This window comes from Oppia nitens, unplaced genomic scaffold (assembly GCF_028296485.1).
Source record: "Oppia nitens isolate AA-2021 unplaced genomic scaffold, nextdenovo-longstitch-racon4-pilon3 scaffold27_pilon_pilon_pilon, whole genome shotgun sequence".
NCBI lineage: Eukaryota > Metazoa > Arthropoda > Arachnida > Sarcoptiformes > Oppiidae > Oppia > Oppia nitens.
In genome coordinates this window covers 265,294-277,500 of record NW_026533207.1, presented here as the reverse complement: position 1 = coordinate 277,500, position 12,207 = coordinate 265,294, and the positions used below count along the sequence as shown (strand labels likewise).

Sequence of the window (12,207 nt, the reverse complement as noted above, 5' to 3'; positions counted from 1 at the left end):
CAATTGGATATTTAAATTGTTTTTATCAGTGAAGTCCACTGACTTCAGATTAGGCATACAATCAATGAGTTTGTAAAACAATGGTCTCTTGAGATGACTGTCAAAGTTGTTTAACTTAAATGTATGCAACTGTTGATCAAATCGGTGACAAAACTGTTTGATTATGCGGTCAGTGGTAAACAATTGATAGCTATTAATAGGCTTAATATATAAGTGTCTTAAACGGCAACAGTATTTAATCAATAATTCAAAATAAATGTTTGAAAAATAGACATCACTTATAGTAACTGTTGTAATGTTTGGACAATTCTTGACAATTGATTCAAACAATTTATATGTTTGTCTGTAATATAGAAATAATTTCTGCAATAGTTTGTCATCAAATATCAGTTGTGTTTGTGTATTGAATATCAATGCCAACCACTGTTTGGACACCGATTGTAGTCTTAGTCTATCTTCAAGTGGCAGATATTGAAGCAATAGTTCAGTCAAATCATCGCCGAAACGATCAAACGAGTCCTTCTTCTTCTTCTTCGTTGTTGTCTTCAGTGTTGAAGAAAACTCGTCAATCATTTCATTGAAATCTATTGATAACAACAAACAAAACAAGAAAAATAAATCAATTAATAATTAATTATTTATCAAACATTGCATTCAAAATGACAACACGTGTGTTGTTGTTGTTGTCAATCATTGATTGCAGTCATTATAATCACTATAATTAATGATATTTTTTGTTGACATTACCATTCATTTTGATTGCTTGTGTTGTTTTTCGGTGACTATTTTGTTGTCAAAACAAAACAAATAAATTACTATTCAATTCACACTTTATTTAAAATCATTGACTGATTGAACACTGATTTTTCATAATAACTGTAATAATAATTTAATTAATTAATTAATTACATAAATAATAAACTAATCAAACATTTGTTTAATACACTAAATGTTTAATTCAATCAATGAAATCAAAACATTAAACAATAAACTAATAAAACAATACATTCATTGCATAAGTGTTTAATATTATATGTAATATATATAAACACATAATAACGTCACTTAAATGTATATAGAAATAGAAATATAGTATTGAATGTGTTATTACAATATATGTTGCAGTCAAAAGGGGGGTTTCACTTGTGTTTGACGTACTTTATGTCTACTAATACTATAACCAGTAATATTGTTGTTGTTGTTTCAAAAACATCAAAACAAAACAAAAAGTTGATTTAAAATTTAAAAAAAAGTTTTATTTATTTAAAAATTAATTTTATTAAAAAAACAAAATTTTATTGAAAATCATTGGATTAAATGTGTTAAATAAGTGAGAGATTGTAAGTAAAAATAAAGGGATATTTTTTTTAAAAAATAAATAAATATTTGAAAAGTTTTGATAACAAAAAAAAAAGTTTACAACAAATTTTCAAAATTCAACAATTAATTAATTGTTTGAAACATGCGATCAAAATGAATGATAAAGTAATGTTAAAACTTATGTTTTTGAAAACAAATCATTTGAAAAAAAATTAATCACTAATTATATTAGCGATTATTATGACTGCAATCAGTGATTGACAACAATTTTTTTTGGGATAACAATAACACTATCGATGTTTATCATTGAATACAGTGTTTTTGATTGTTAACTAAAAATTAAAGTTTATTTTTATTTATTAAAATTTTAATGTTTTTGATTTTTTTTAATATTAGGTTGTATTACACTCAAAGTAATCACATTTTTTAGTAATATAACTTTTTATTATTATAATAAAAAATGTTTAACCAATTTTGACACTGAAAACTAACAGATTGTTTACATTTTTTGCAATTAAAATGTTAATCAATTATTGATTATAGCAAATAAAAAATATTTTTTTAAAAATTTAATTAACAAACAAAAAACGGTTCAATTTTTTTACAAACTTAGCTCTAATATTGTAACTTAAAATATATTATTATTATTTTGGTAATCAGTATCAATAATTTTATTACAAATTATTTTTTTTAATTGTATAAACATTTGCAATAAACATCAAAAAAATAAATAAAAATATACAAATATTTTATGATTATTTTATGATTATTTTATGATTATTTTTTGTTGTTGTTTTAAATCAATCATTTTGTTCACTACTATCACTACCAGTATAACTATCACTATCAGTATCACTATTACTATCACTATAATCATCAAAATTATTACTATTAATTACCGGTAAATATTTTCCGTATTTAAATTTTTGTACACCCATTGAATCCCAGTATTCAATATACAAATGTTTAACTTTAGTACTACTAAGTAAATGTCTTGAAATAAATTCATCAGTTATTGTCTGTTTGATATAATCGCTGCTTAAACAGACATCCCTGAGGTGTGCCAACTGTCCCATAGCTTGGATCGACTCATCAGTAATGGACGAACAACTGTTGCAATGTATAGACTGTAGACGCGGAAGATTGCGGTGAATGTCACGGAAAAACTGATCACCAATTATACGACAGTCACGTAATTTAAGTGTCAAATGTGTTAATCTGTTTAATCTGTTAAATGAATCGCTGGTCAGTAGTACTAAATCTGGATCTAAATCTTCGCCAAAAACTAGAAAACATTCAACAGATAATCGCCTCAATTGTTTGCGAGACATATGTTTGTTGATTACGGCAAACACCCGATTAATCGTTGATTTACTTGACATGAAAACAAAATCAAATACATTAAGTCGGCGACAATTCTGGCCAATTGTTGTCATCAATTCACCAATTAATTTATTTTCATCAAAATTATTGTTAAAATTGATCTTCAATTGTATTAATTGTTTCATTTGTTCAAAACAGCTAATCACTGATTTGCGATCATTATCTTTGTCGTAACAGCATTCAAATAATATGTTCAATGATTTCAATTGTTGGCCATAAATGTCGGCAAACTTAGGAAACAATAGCATTGAACTGCTATTCAATCTTATTGTTATTGATTGCAATGATTTCGGTAAAACATATGACTTATTGTCGTCGTCAGTGAATATATCAGACAATTGGACATTAAGATCGTATCTATTAGTAATGTCCAGTGTCTTCAAGTTAGTCATACAAGCGATTGCTTTATTGATTTCTTCAATATAGATATATCTGTCATAACTGTCAAACTTGAATGTCAGCAACTGTTGGCCGAAGTGTTTAGAAAATCGGTTAAATTGTTTACCATTACTTGACTGTTGATAATCATTGCAAGACTTAAGATATATGTGTCTCAATCGGTGACTGTATTTCATTAATAATTCAAAGTATAAATCATGTAAATACATATCACTTATAGTTATTGATGCAATGTTTGGACACTTTTTCAACAACAATTCAAACACTTTCAATGAGTCGACACTCGGATAGTCATCACAGCTGTTATCGTGCAATGAATTCATAGACAATCTCTTCAGAAGTTTCTTATCAAATACCAGATCCGATGTTGCAGTGAATATCAATGAAAACGTTTGCCTAAACTGTTTGGACACCGATTGCAATCTTAAGCTGATATCTATCGGCAAATATTGAAGCAATAGTTGAGACAAATCATCGCCGAAACGATAAAACGAGTCATTCTTCGGTGTTGTCATTACTGTTGCTGTTGTTGTGGTCGTCGCTGTCATTGTCTTCCAAGTAATCTTGACTTCGGTTTTTCGTCAATCAATTGTAAATTAAATCTATTGATAACAACAACAAAAAAATCAATAAATTAATTACTAATTTTCAGTTAACAATCAAACACTGTATTCAAATCACAACAAACACTACAAATACTTACATTTGATTTTTGTTGCAATCAATTGTTATAATAATAATAATTGTATTCAACAAACAAACAATATATGCAATCAATAGCTGTCATCACTGTTGTTGTCGTTGTTGTCTTCAGTAAACTTGTCAATCAATTCAATTAAATCTATAAATAATACAAAAAATAAAATAAAACAAAATATAATTAAATTAAGTTAACAATCAAACACTTATTATCATATACCGTAAAATCTATTGTATTAGTCGCGACTTATACAACAAAAAAAGTGATCTAGATTAAAAATATAGACCTGCGACTTATACATGAGGTGCGACTTATATATAAAAAAAATTCAAAAAATTAAAAATTAATTTCTATTTATTTAATCAAATTTTTATGACTAAAATCCTTCAAAATCAGAATCAGAGTCAGTATTGAATGCATTCAAAAAATCCAATTCATTTAAAACTGTACACAAACTGTGACACAGATAACTTTGGTCTAAGACCCAGGTCTTGATTTCTCTCTCGATTTCGGGCCAAAAACACTGTTTTCCTCTTCGGTTTCTTTTGTTTGGATTCATTGCCATAAGTATTGGTTTAATTTTACGCCAATCTCTGACTAATTTCTCATTTATACCAAAATGTCTTTCAGCCCCTCTATTCCCGTCATCGTTCGTCTCCGCAAAAGCAATCACTTCCAACTTCTTCGCTGTTGTGTAAGAATTTCTTACCATTTTGTTTAATGATATCAAAAAATAATTCATACAATTCAACACATTTTTTATGCATACAAACAATTGACTACATATGACATGAATTACAGTTTATTAAAAATTTGTGCGACTTATACATGAGGTGCGACTTATACAACAAAATTATTTTTTTTATCAATAAATGACCTGCGACCTATACACCAGATCGACTTATAATTAAGATTTTACGGTAATAAAAAACACGCGTCTAATCATAAATCGCGTGCTATTGTGTTATCACAACACACGTGTGCTGTTGTTGTTGTTGTCATCACTTGTGTTGCAGTCATAATAATCGCTGTAATAATCAGTGATTATTTTTCAAATGATTTATTCAACAAAAAAAATAATAATAATAATAAATTAAATAAATAAATAAATTTATAATTACTTTACAATTCATTTTGATCGCTAATTTTCATTAAAAAAAAATTTATTTTTGTTGATTCAAACTTTTCAATCAATCAATCAGTCAATCAATTCATTAACCATTTAAATCACTCACTGATTGATTGAAATTTTTATTGATTTATATTTTTAATTAATAATTAGTTTTTAAATAAAACTAATAACACATTTGTTTTACAACTATTTTGTTTGTTATGTAAACAAACAATATATTCATTGCATATAAGTATTGATGTAATAATACACTGTAAATACATATAAACACAAATAACGTCACTTAAAAAATGTATGAATGAATACATTGAAGTATTATTGAAAATGCATTGAATGTGTTATTGATTTAAATACTATTTTGCTTTTGTTGTTGTATTCAAACGGGTGTTTCACTTGTGTGTTGACGTACACTATGGCTGTGCTATGGCTATACAATAGACAGTAATATTGCGATTATTTGACAGTAAAACACAAAATTTAAAAAAAATTGTTTTTGAAATGTTTTGATTATTTTTACTATAATACTCATACAGTGTATGATTATGTTACCGGTTAGGCAATACCTCCCTAACCCCCTCCACCCCACCCCTGTATAAACTAGTTATTAAATGTTTATAAAAATATATATTTTTTTATGCTTTATTTTTTTTACTATTGATATCTTTGGTATTGTTTTTTTTGAAACATTTTTAAAAAAAAACTTTTGTTTATTATTTTTTTTTTTAAAAAACAATTAGTTTTGGATCCACTAAAAAAAAACCTCCAGAAAACCAACTAATAAACGGATTCATTAAAATAATTTAATAAAATTTATTTTTAATAATTAATAATAATATAAAATTTTATAAAATTATTTTAAAATTATTTTAGTACTTATTTTTCTTTATTTTTTTTTTTTGAATAAATGAAAATAAAATATTTATATTAAACTGAACTTTAATAATTAAATAGAAAATATTATTATTATATATAGTTAAATAAATATAATTGAAAATAATATAAAATGATGATAAGATAAAATAAATTTAATAGTTTTAAATTAAGTCATTATATTATTATTACTATATAAAATTTTTATAAAAATAATTTATTTTTTATCTATTAATAGACACACAAAATATTATTATAAATTTATTATTAAATTAGTTATTATTAAAGTAATATAAAATAAATTATGCATAATTTAATGTTAAAATTAATACATATTATTTTTAGCAACAAAACATAATTATCTATAATTTAAATTATTATTTCCGTATTTTATATATTTTTAAGTGTTTAATAATATTGTTATTATTGTTAGTATTGTTAGTATTGTTAGTATTGTTAGTATTATTAGTTATATATATTTTTGTTTATTTAAAATTTTATATTATATATAAATTACACATAAATTTTATATATTTTTAAAAAATTTCTCTTTCACTCTAAAAAATTTCTTTTATTTAACACAATAGATGTTAAACTAAATGTTAAAACTTATTTTTTTTTAAATTTATTAAACATATTGGATAAGTAAGTAAAACATATATATAAACTATTAGGAAAAAAATATAGTTTATAATAATAATAATATTAATTTAATATTAGATATAATAATAATCCGAAACATTTAGTAAAACCCACAAAAAAATGTCTCAATTTTCGTCTAAACGGTTATTACCACCGAATATGGTATACAAGTGGTCGGCCTATCATTTATACCGAATCGGCTTAAGTAACCATCGATTAGTCGTTGACTCCGATGATTGTTGGCCTCAGAGACTATGGTTTAATCGACCGATAATTATAATAACTGTTTCAATAGTTTTTATTATTGAACGCACTGTATGTTTGTTAAGCGATAGAAACAATTTACTATTGTTTGCACTGATTGGCGATTGGGGTTATCTATTAGGTGTCGGACTGCTATCCGATATCTTTATGTTATTGAATACATTGTTTATATTAATATCACAACTAATATATTTATATAACTATCTGATGGGTATTGAACCGAAATTTTTGCGTGTATTTGAAATGATGTCCGGCTATCGATGGACACCCATAAGTTTGGGTCTAACCGACCCCTTGGAGATCCGTAAGCTTATCAATCGTATGCAATGGCTATCCAGGTGCTGTCAACTAAACAGTACATATATAATACCATCGATGGGTAGTCTATTATTTCTGGTATCCTATATATTATGTAGTATTAATAGTTTGAAAACAAACTTGAATATCAATTATTATTATATCTATTATAATATACCCAATAATCTATTGCAATTATTATGGGCCTATTATTATTGGAATTGTATATTATATCAATTGGTATACTATTATATACTGTGCCGGTATTTAAAGCACCGGCAGTTTGAATTCAATAGACAACTATTATTGACAATTAATAATAATAATAATAATAATTTAAATAGTACTAAACGTATTCAACGTTTTATCAAATCTATAGACAAATTGTTTGCCGATATCATCGACTATAACGAAACTTATTGGTCAAAATTTTTGCTAACAATTTGGCTAATATTTGGTACATCTATTGTTTTATTTCTATATATAGCCATATTTATATCGATGTCAATGATATCAAAATTAATTATATTATACATATTGTTAACTAGTTTTCTAGTATTTTATTTAGTCTTAATGTCATCGGCATCGTTGACCAATTCTATAGATAAATGTTATAAATTATCAAACATTTATTATACAAATTTAGTTTTAGATTTTTAGATTAGATTAAATTTATTAGTTAAATTATTATTTATTATTAATAATAATAATAATTTATTAAGTTTATATTTTCAAAATAAATTGTTATTTATATAAATAGATATTCTATTTTTGAAACTAAAAATATAAATAAATATAATTTAATATTTTAATATTGAAATTAAAATTTTATTGTTGTTTAATAATACTAATATCTGTATAGTATAGAAACAAATAGACAATTATCGTTATAATTAAATTTATAAACAATTATATTTATTAATTATTATTATTATTCTTAGAAAATAAAACATTAATTATTTTTTATGCCAGTAAATAAATATCATTAAACAATGTTATATATATAAATATTAACTACAGTAATAGATAATTAGTATAATATATATGTATAAACATATATAATAATAATAATAGTTATATATATATATATATATATTGGACTAAATAATATGCTTAAAAACTAATTAATTTTTCCAAGTGTTGTATTAATAATATAAAATAATGATAATAATAATATCCCAAAATCTCGATCTTAGGGGGGTATTTTGGCCTTACCCCACCCCTACCCCCTACTAACCCTGTTTTTATATTAGTCTTGTATTTAATTTTATTTGAAAGTTAATTACAATAACTATTTGAAAATATAATATTATTATAAGTTGAAGATTACTAAAGACATAATGACAGCGACGACGACAACAACACAACCAGTGATGACAACAGCAATGAATGACTCGTTTGATCGCTTCGGCGATGATTTGGCGGAACTATTGCTTCAATATCTGCCAATCGATGACAAACTAAGTCTGGAATCGGTGTCCAAACAGTGGCTGACATTGATATTCAATACACAAACAAAGATCTTGTATTTGATGACAAAATATATTGTCTTTTGAACAGAACTTTAATAAAAAAAATACTAATAATTTTGAATTAATTATTATTAAGTGTTCAAATATTTACTATAATTAAAATAAAAATTAATTAAATAAGTTTAAATTAATTTTTTTGTTGTCATTTATTTATTGAATTTTATGATGTTAATAAATAAATTTTTAAAAAAAATTATAATTGTCACCAAAAAAAAAAAGAAATTGTTGTATTATAAATAATATGTTATTATTTAAAAAAAATAATGATATAAAAGACAAAAGCTATCAAAAATATTATTATTTTTATGTTTTAATTATTATAATAATTTAAACTCTTTGATGCCATCAAACAGATCCATATATTTAATAAACAAGTGTTTGATTTTCGACCGATCAGTGGATGAAAGCAAATGATATTCAATGATCGGTTGGGTTGTAGTCAAGGTTTTGGTGTCGCCATCGATATAGACATCAGTCAATTGCGATAACTTTACCAATGAAATGAGCGACGCATTAGTTATGGACGCCTGGCCTCTGATGGCCAGCGACTGTAGTCGCGGTAGATTCTGGTGAATATTAACGAAAAAGTGGTCACCAATTATTCCCGATTTATTCACTCGTATAGACAAATGTATTAAGCGATTCATACGATTAAGCCGATCGCTGGCCAACTGATAGCTACTACTGTTAGCTGTTATACCATAATAATTACTATTAAGCGATAGTTGTCTTAATTGCGATAGATTTTCGTTGATTGTGTCAAATAGTTGGCCGATTAGACTAATATCGGTGCGATTTAATAGCAAATTCAATGATAAAAGTTGTCGACAATTGCGTCCAATTCGTGACAAAAAAGTTGCGATCAAATCATAGTCAGCAATGTAAACGAAATTCAGCGACAATTGTCTTAATTGTGGCATTTTTTGCGACAACGATGACAAACCGCCGATCACTGACCAGTGATAGTCGGTATTTGATAGAATTGTAGTCGTCGTCACCGATATGTCCAGTGATCGCATCTGTTTTCCGTAAGTGCCGGCAAATAGAGAGAACATCGCCAGCGACTGTTCGTCGGCCAGTTTGATGTCAAACGATTGCCAACCGTTCGGTAAGCGATAGCCCTTGAAGTGACTATCGGTAAACAAGTCGTTCAAACTAATAGTTCCAGTGATGTCTACTGTCTTCAAATTAGTCAATCGTTGGTCGCATACTTTGTACAGTAGTTGTCGATTGAATTGTTGAACATTGCCGGCAAACTTAAATGTCTGTAACTGTTTGGCAAATCGGTCGATAAACTGATCAAATATCGGCTCTAAGATCGTCCAGTCGTCAGTATGGTATCGACTGAGTGATATGTGTATCAATTGGTCGCAGTGTCTATTGATTAGATCCAGTAAACCATCCAACAAATAGACATCACTAACGATAACTGTTGTAATATTTGGACACTTTTTAACTATTGTTTCAAACAGTTTCAACTTTTCCTTCTCTGATAATAATTTCTGTTTGAATAGTCTTCCATCAAATACCAGATGTATTTGTCCGTTGAATATCAATGACTGCCACCGTTTGGACACCGATTCCAGTCTTAGTTTGTCATCGATTGGCAGATATTGAAGCAATACTTCAGTTAAATTAGCGCCGAAGCGATCAAACGAGTCATTCATAGCTGTTGTCATCACTGGTGTTGTTGTTGTTGTTGTCTTCAGTGTTGAAAACTCGTTGAAATCAATTCAATCAAAATCTATTGATAACCACAAAAAAAAATAAAATGAAAAAAAACATAAAAAATAAATCAATTAATAATTGAGTTAACAATCAAACACTGCATTCATTCAATTAAATGACAAACACTTGAATCTCATGTTATTGTTATCACAACACATGTGTTGTTGGGTTCTTGTAGCGTTTACCGGTCCTGGGAATCCCGTATAGTGATGGTAGCCCAGACCTCCCTGAGTACCCCCATAGCACTCTAATACCTGTCCGACCTCCGCAATTTGAGATATTCGACTTTAAAGTCGAATTTTTTAATGGACGTTATTTATGTATATGAGACATTATTTCAATGTACTTTTTAATGCTAATAATATATCTGAAAACAAAATTTCAATACGATTTCTAGTATTCGATATATTCGACTAAATCGAAAGTCGAAATTTTTAAATTACGTTATTTATACATATGATATATGATTTCAATGTATTTTTTAATAATAATTATCATAATAAAATCACCATTTCTGTAAGTTATATAGAATTCGAGATAATCGGCTATAAAGTCGAATTTTTTGTATATTGCATTTAAGATAAATTTATTATTTGTACTGCATATTACAGTATTTATTTTAATAATGATTAAATATGATTTATTAAATATATAAATTTATTATTGTTAATTGTGTGTAAAATTAATTTACAATTTGATGTTTGGCAATGCTAGACTTGAATGATATGTTTGTTAAATAATGCTATTATTTTATATTACTATTAACAAATAATATTTTTATCACGATCTCCTAAAAGAAGTACGTATGGAAATGCTTTCTAGCATTCTCAACTGGTTATACTGAAAATAATTTTGATTTTCGATTTATAGTCGAATATCTCGAATACTAAAAATCGTATTGAAATTTTGTTTTCAGATATATCATTAGCATTAAAAAGTACATTGAAATAATGTCTCATATACATAAATAACGTCCATTAAAAAATTCGACTTTAAAGTCGAATATCTCAAATTGCGGAGGTCGGACAGGTATGAGAGTGCTATGGGGGTACTCAGGGAGGTCTGGGCTACCATCACTATACGGGATTCCCAGGACCGGTAAACGCTACAAGAACCTTACAAAAAAACAAAAACTGTTTATAAATGCAATCAATTAATAAAACTAATAAAAATTAGTTTCAAATTTGAAATTAGTTTCAAATTTGAAATTAGTTTCAAATTTGAAATTAGTTTCAAATTTGAAATTAGTTTCAAATTTGAAATTAGTTTCAAAAAACTTATAACACATTTGTTTACATAAATAAAATAAAACAAACAATACATTCATTGAATAAGTATTGATGTAATACATTGTAAAATATATGAACACTAATAACGTCACCTAAATATGTATGAATAGTATTGAAAGTGCATTGAATGTGTTATTGATTTAAATACTGTTTTGTTTTTGTTGTTGTATTCAAACGGGTGTTTCACTTGTGTTTGACGTACACTATGGCTGCTATGGCTATACAATAGACAACTGTATTGTTGTTATTGTTTGACATCAAAACAAAACAATTGATTTGTTTTTTGGAGTTTTTATATTTAATTTTGTTATAATTATTGCAATTAATTATTTTTTTAAATGTGTTCAATAAGTGATAGATTAAGTGAATTGAAGAGTAATTTCAATAAATTAAATCAATTGAAAAGTTTAACAAAAAGTTTACAACAAATTAGTGAACAATTATTGTGTGAAACAAGCGATCAAATGAATGGCAAACTAATTACAAATACTTATGTTTTGAACAAATCATTAAAAATCAATTATTGTAGCGATTATTATGACTGTAATAGTGATGACAACACACGTGTGAAAAATAATAAAATGCAATTCACGTGCTTTTGGCCTAAATGTCGGTTCAATACTAACTTTAAATATCATTTACTTAGTCATC

General features: G+C 26.2%; 3 protein-coding genes across 5 annotated transcripts in view; all 3 read right to left on the bottom strand.

Moving 5' to 3' along the window:
- The window catches only part of LOC128954372 (uncharacterized), a 1,560-nt gene extending 774 nt beyond the window's left edge, over positions 1-786 (bottom strand). Inside the window, exons 1-2 of the mRNA XM_054299947.1 lie at positions 748-786; positions 1-584 (exon numbers count right to left, since the gene is read on the bottom strand). The exon at positions 1-584 is cut by the window's left edge and continues 774 nt beyond it. Of these exons, the coding sequence (XP_054155922.1) occupies positions 1-584; positions 748-754 (591 nt within the window). The 5' untranslated portion in view covers positions 755-786. The remainder of the gene's footprint in view (positions 585-747) is intronic.
- A 1,334-nt stretch (positions 787-2,120) lies between these two features.
- Positions 2,121-3,838, bottom strand: LOC128954371 (uncharacterized). The gene is made up of 4 exons (XM_054299946.1): positions 3,806-3,838; positions 2,850-3,704; positions 2,281-2,738; positions 2,121-2,187 (listed from the first exon to the last, which is right to left on the bottom strand). Exons 2-4 carry the CDS (start codon positions 3,648-3,650, stop codon positions 2,121-2,123), a joined length of 1,326 nt encoding a protein of 441 aa, XP_054155921.1. The 5' UTR covers positions 3,651-3,704; positions 3,806-3,838.
- A 4,997-nt stretch (positions 3,839-8,835) lies between these two features.
- Positions 8,836-11,619, bottom strand: LOC128954401 (uncharacterized). Of its 3 annotated transcripts, none has more exons than XM_054299977.1 (2): positions 11,564-11,619; positions 8,836-10,283 (listed from the first exon to the last, which is right to left on the bottom strand). In XM_054299977.1, the coding sequence occupies exon 2, from the start codon at positions 10,216-10,218 to the stop codon at positions 8,857-8,859; it is 1,362 nt and encodes a 453-aa protein (XP_054155952.1). In that variant the 5' UTR covers positions 10,219-10,283; positions 11,564-11,619; the 3' UTR covers positions 8,836-8,856. The 3 variants fall into 3 exon arrangements, with proteins under 3 accessions (XP_054155952.1, XP_054155953.1, XP_054155954.1); XM_054299978.1 differs by lacking the exon at positions 11,564-11,619 and adding an exon at positions 11,388-11,447; XM_054299979.1 differs by lacking the exon at positions 11,564-11,619 and adding an exon at positions 10,394-10,449.
- Between the last annotated feature and the right edge of the window lie 588 nt (positions 11,620-12,207).

What these genes read in the sequence shown, in the direction of transcription:
- LOC128954401 (XM_054299977.1), bottom strand. Translation starts at nt 10,218, where the DNA reads ATGACAACAGCTATGAATGACTCGTTTGATCGCTTCGGCGCTAATTTA.
- LOC128954371 (XM_054299946.1), bottom strand. Translation starts at nt 3,650, where the DNA reads ATGACAGCGACGACCACAACAACAGCAACAGTAATGACAACACCGAAG. An exon ending in AAGATAATGATCGCAAATCA is followed by an intron (nt 2,739 to 2,849) that starts GTGATTAGCTGT and finishes ACAATTGGCCAG; the next exon opens with AATTGTCGCCGACTTAATGT. An exon ending in AGTACTAAAGTTAAACATTT is followed by an intron (nt 2,188 to 2,280) that starts GTATATTGAATA and finishes TGATGATTATAG; the next exon opens with TGATAGTAATAGTGATACTG.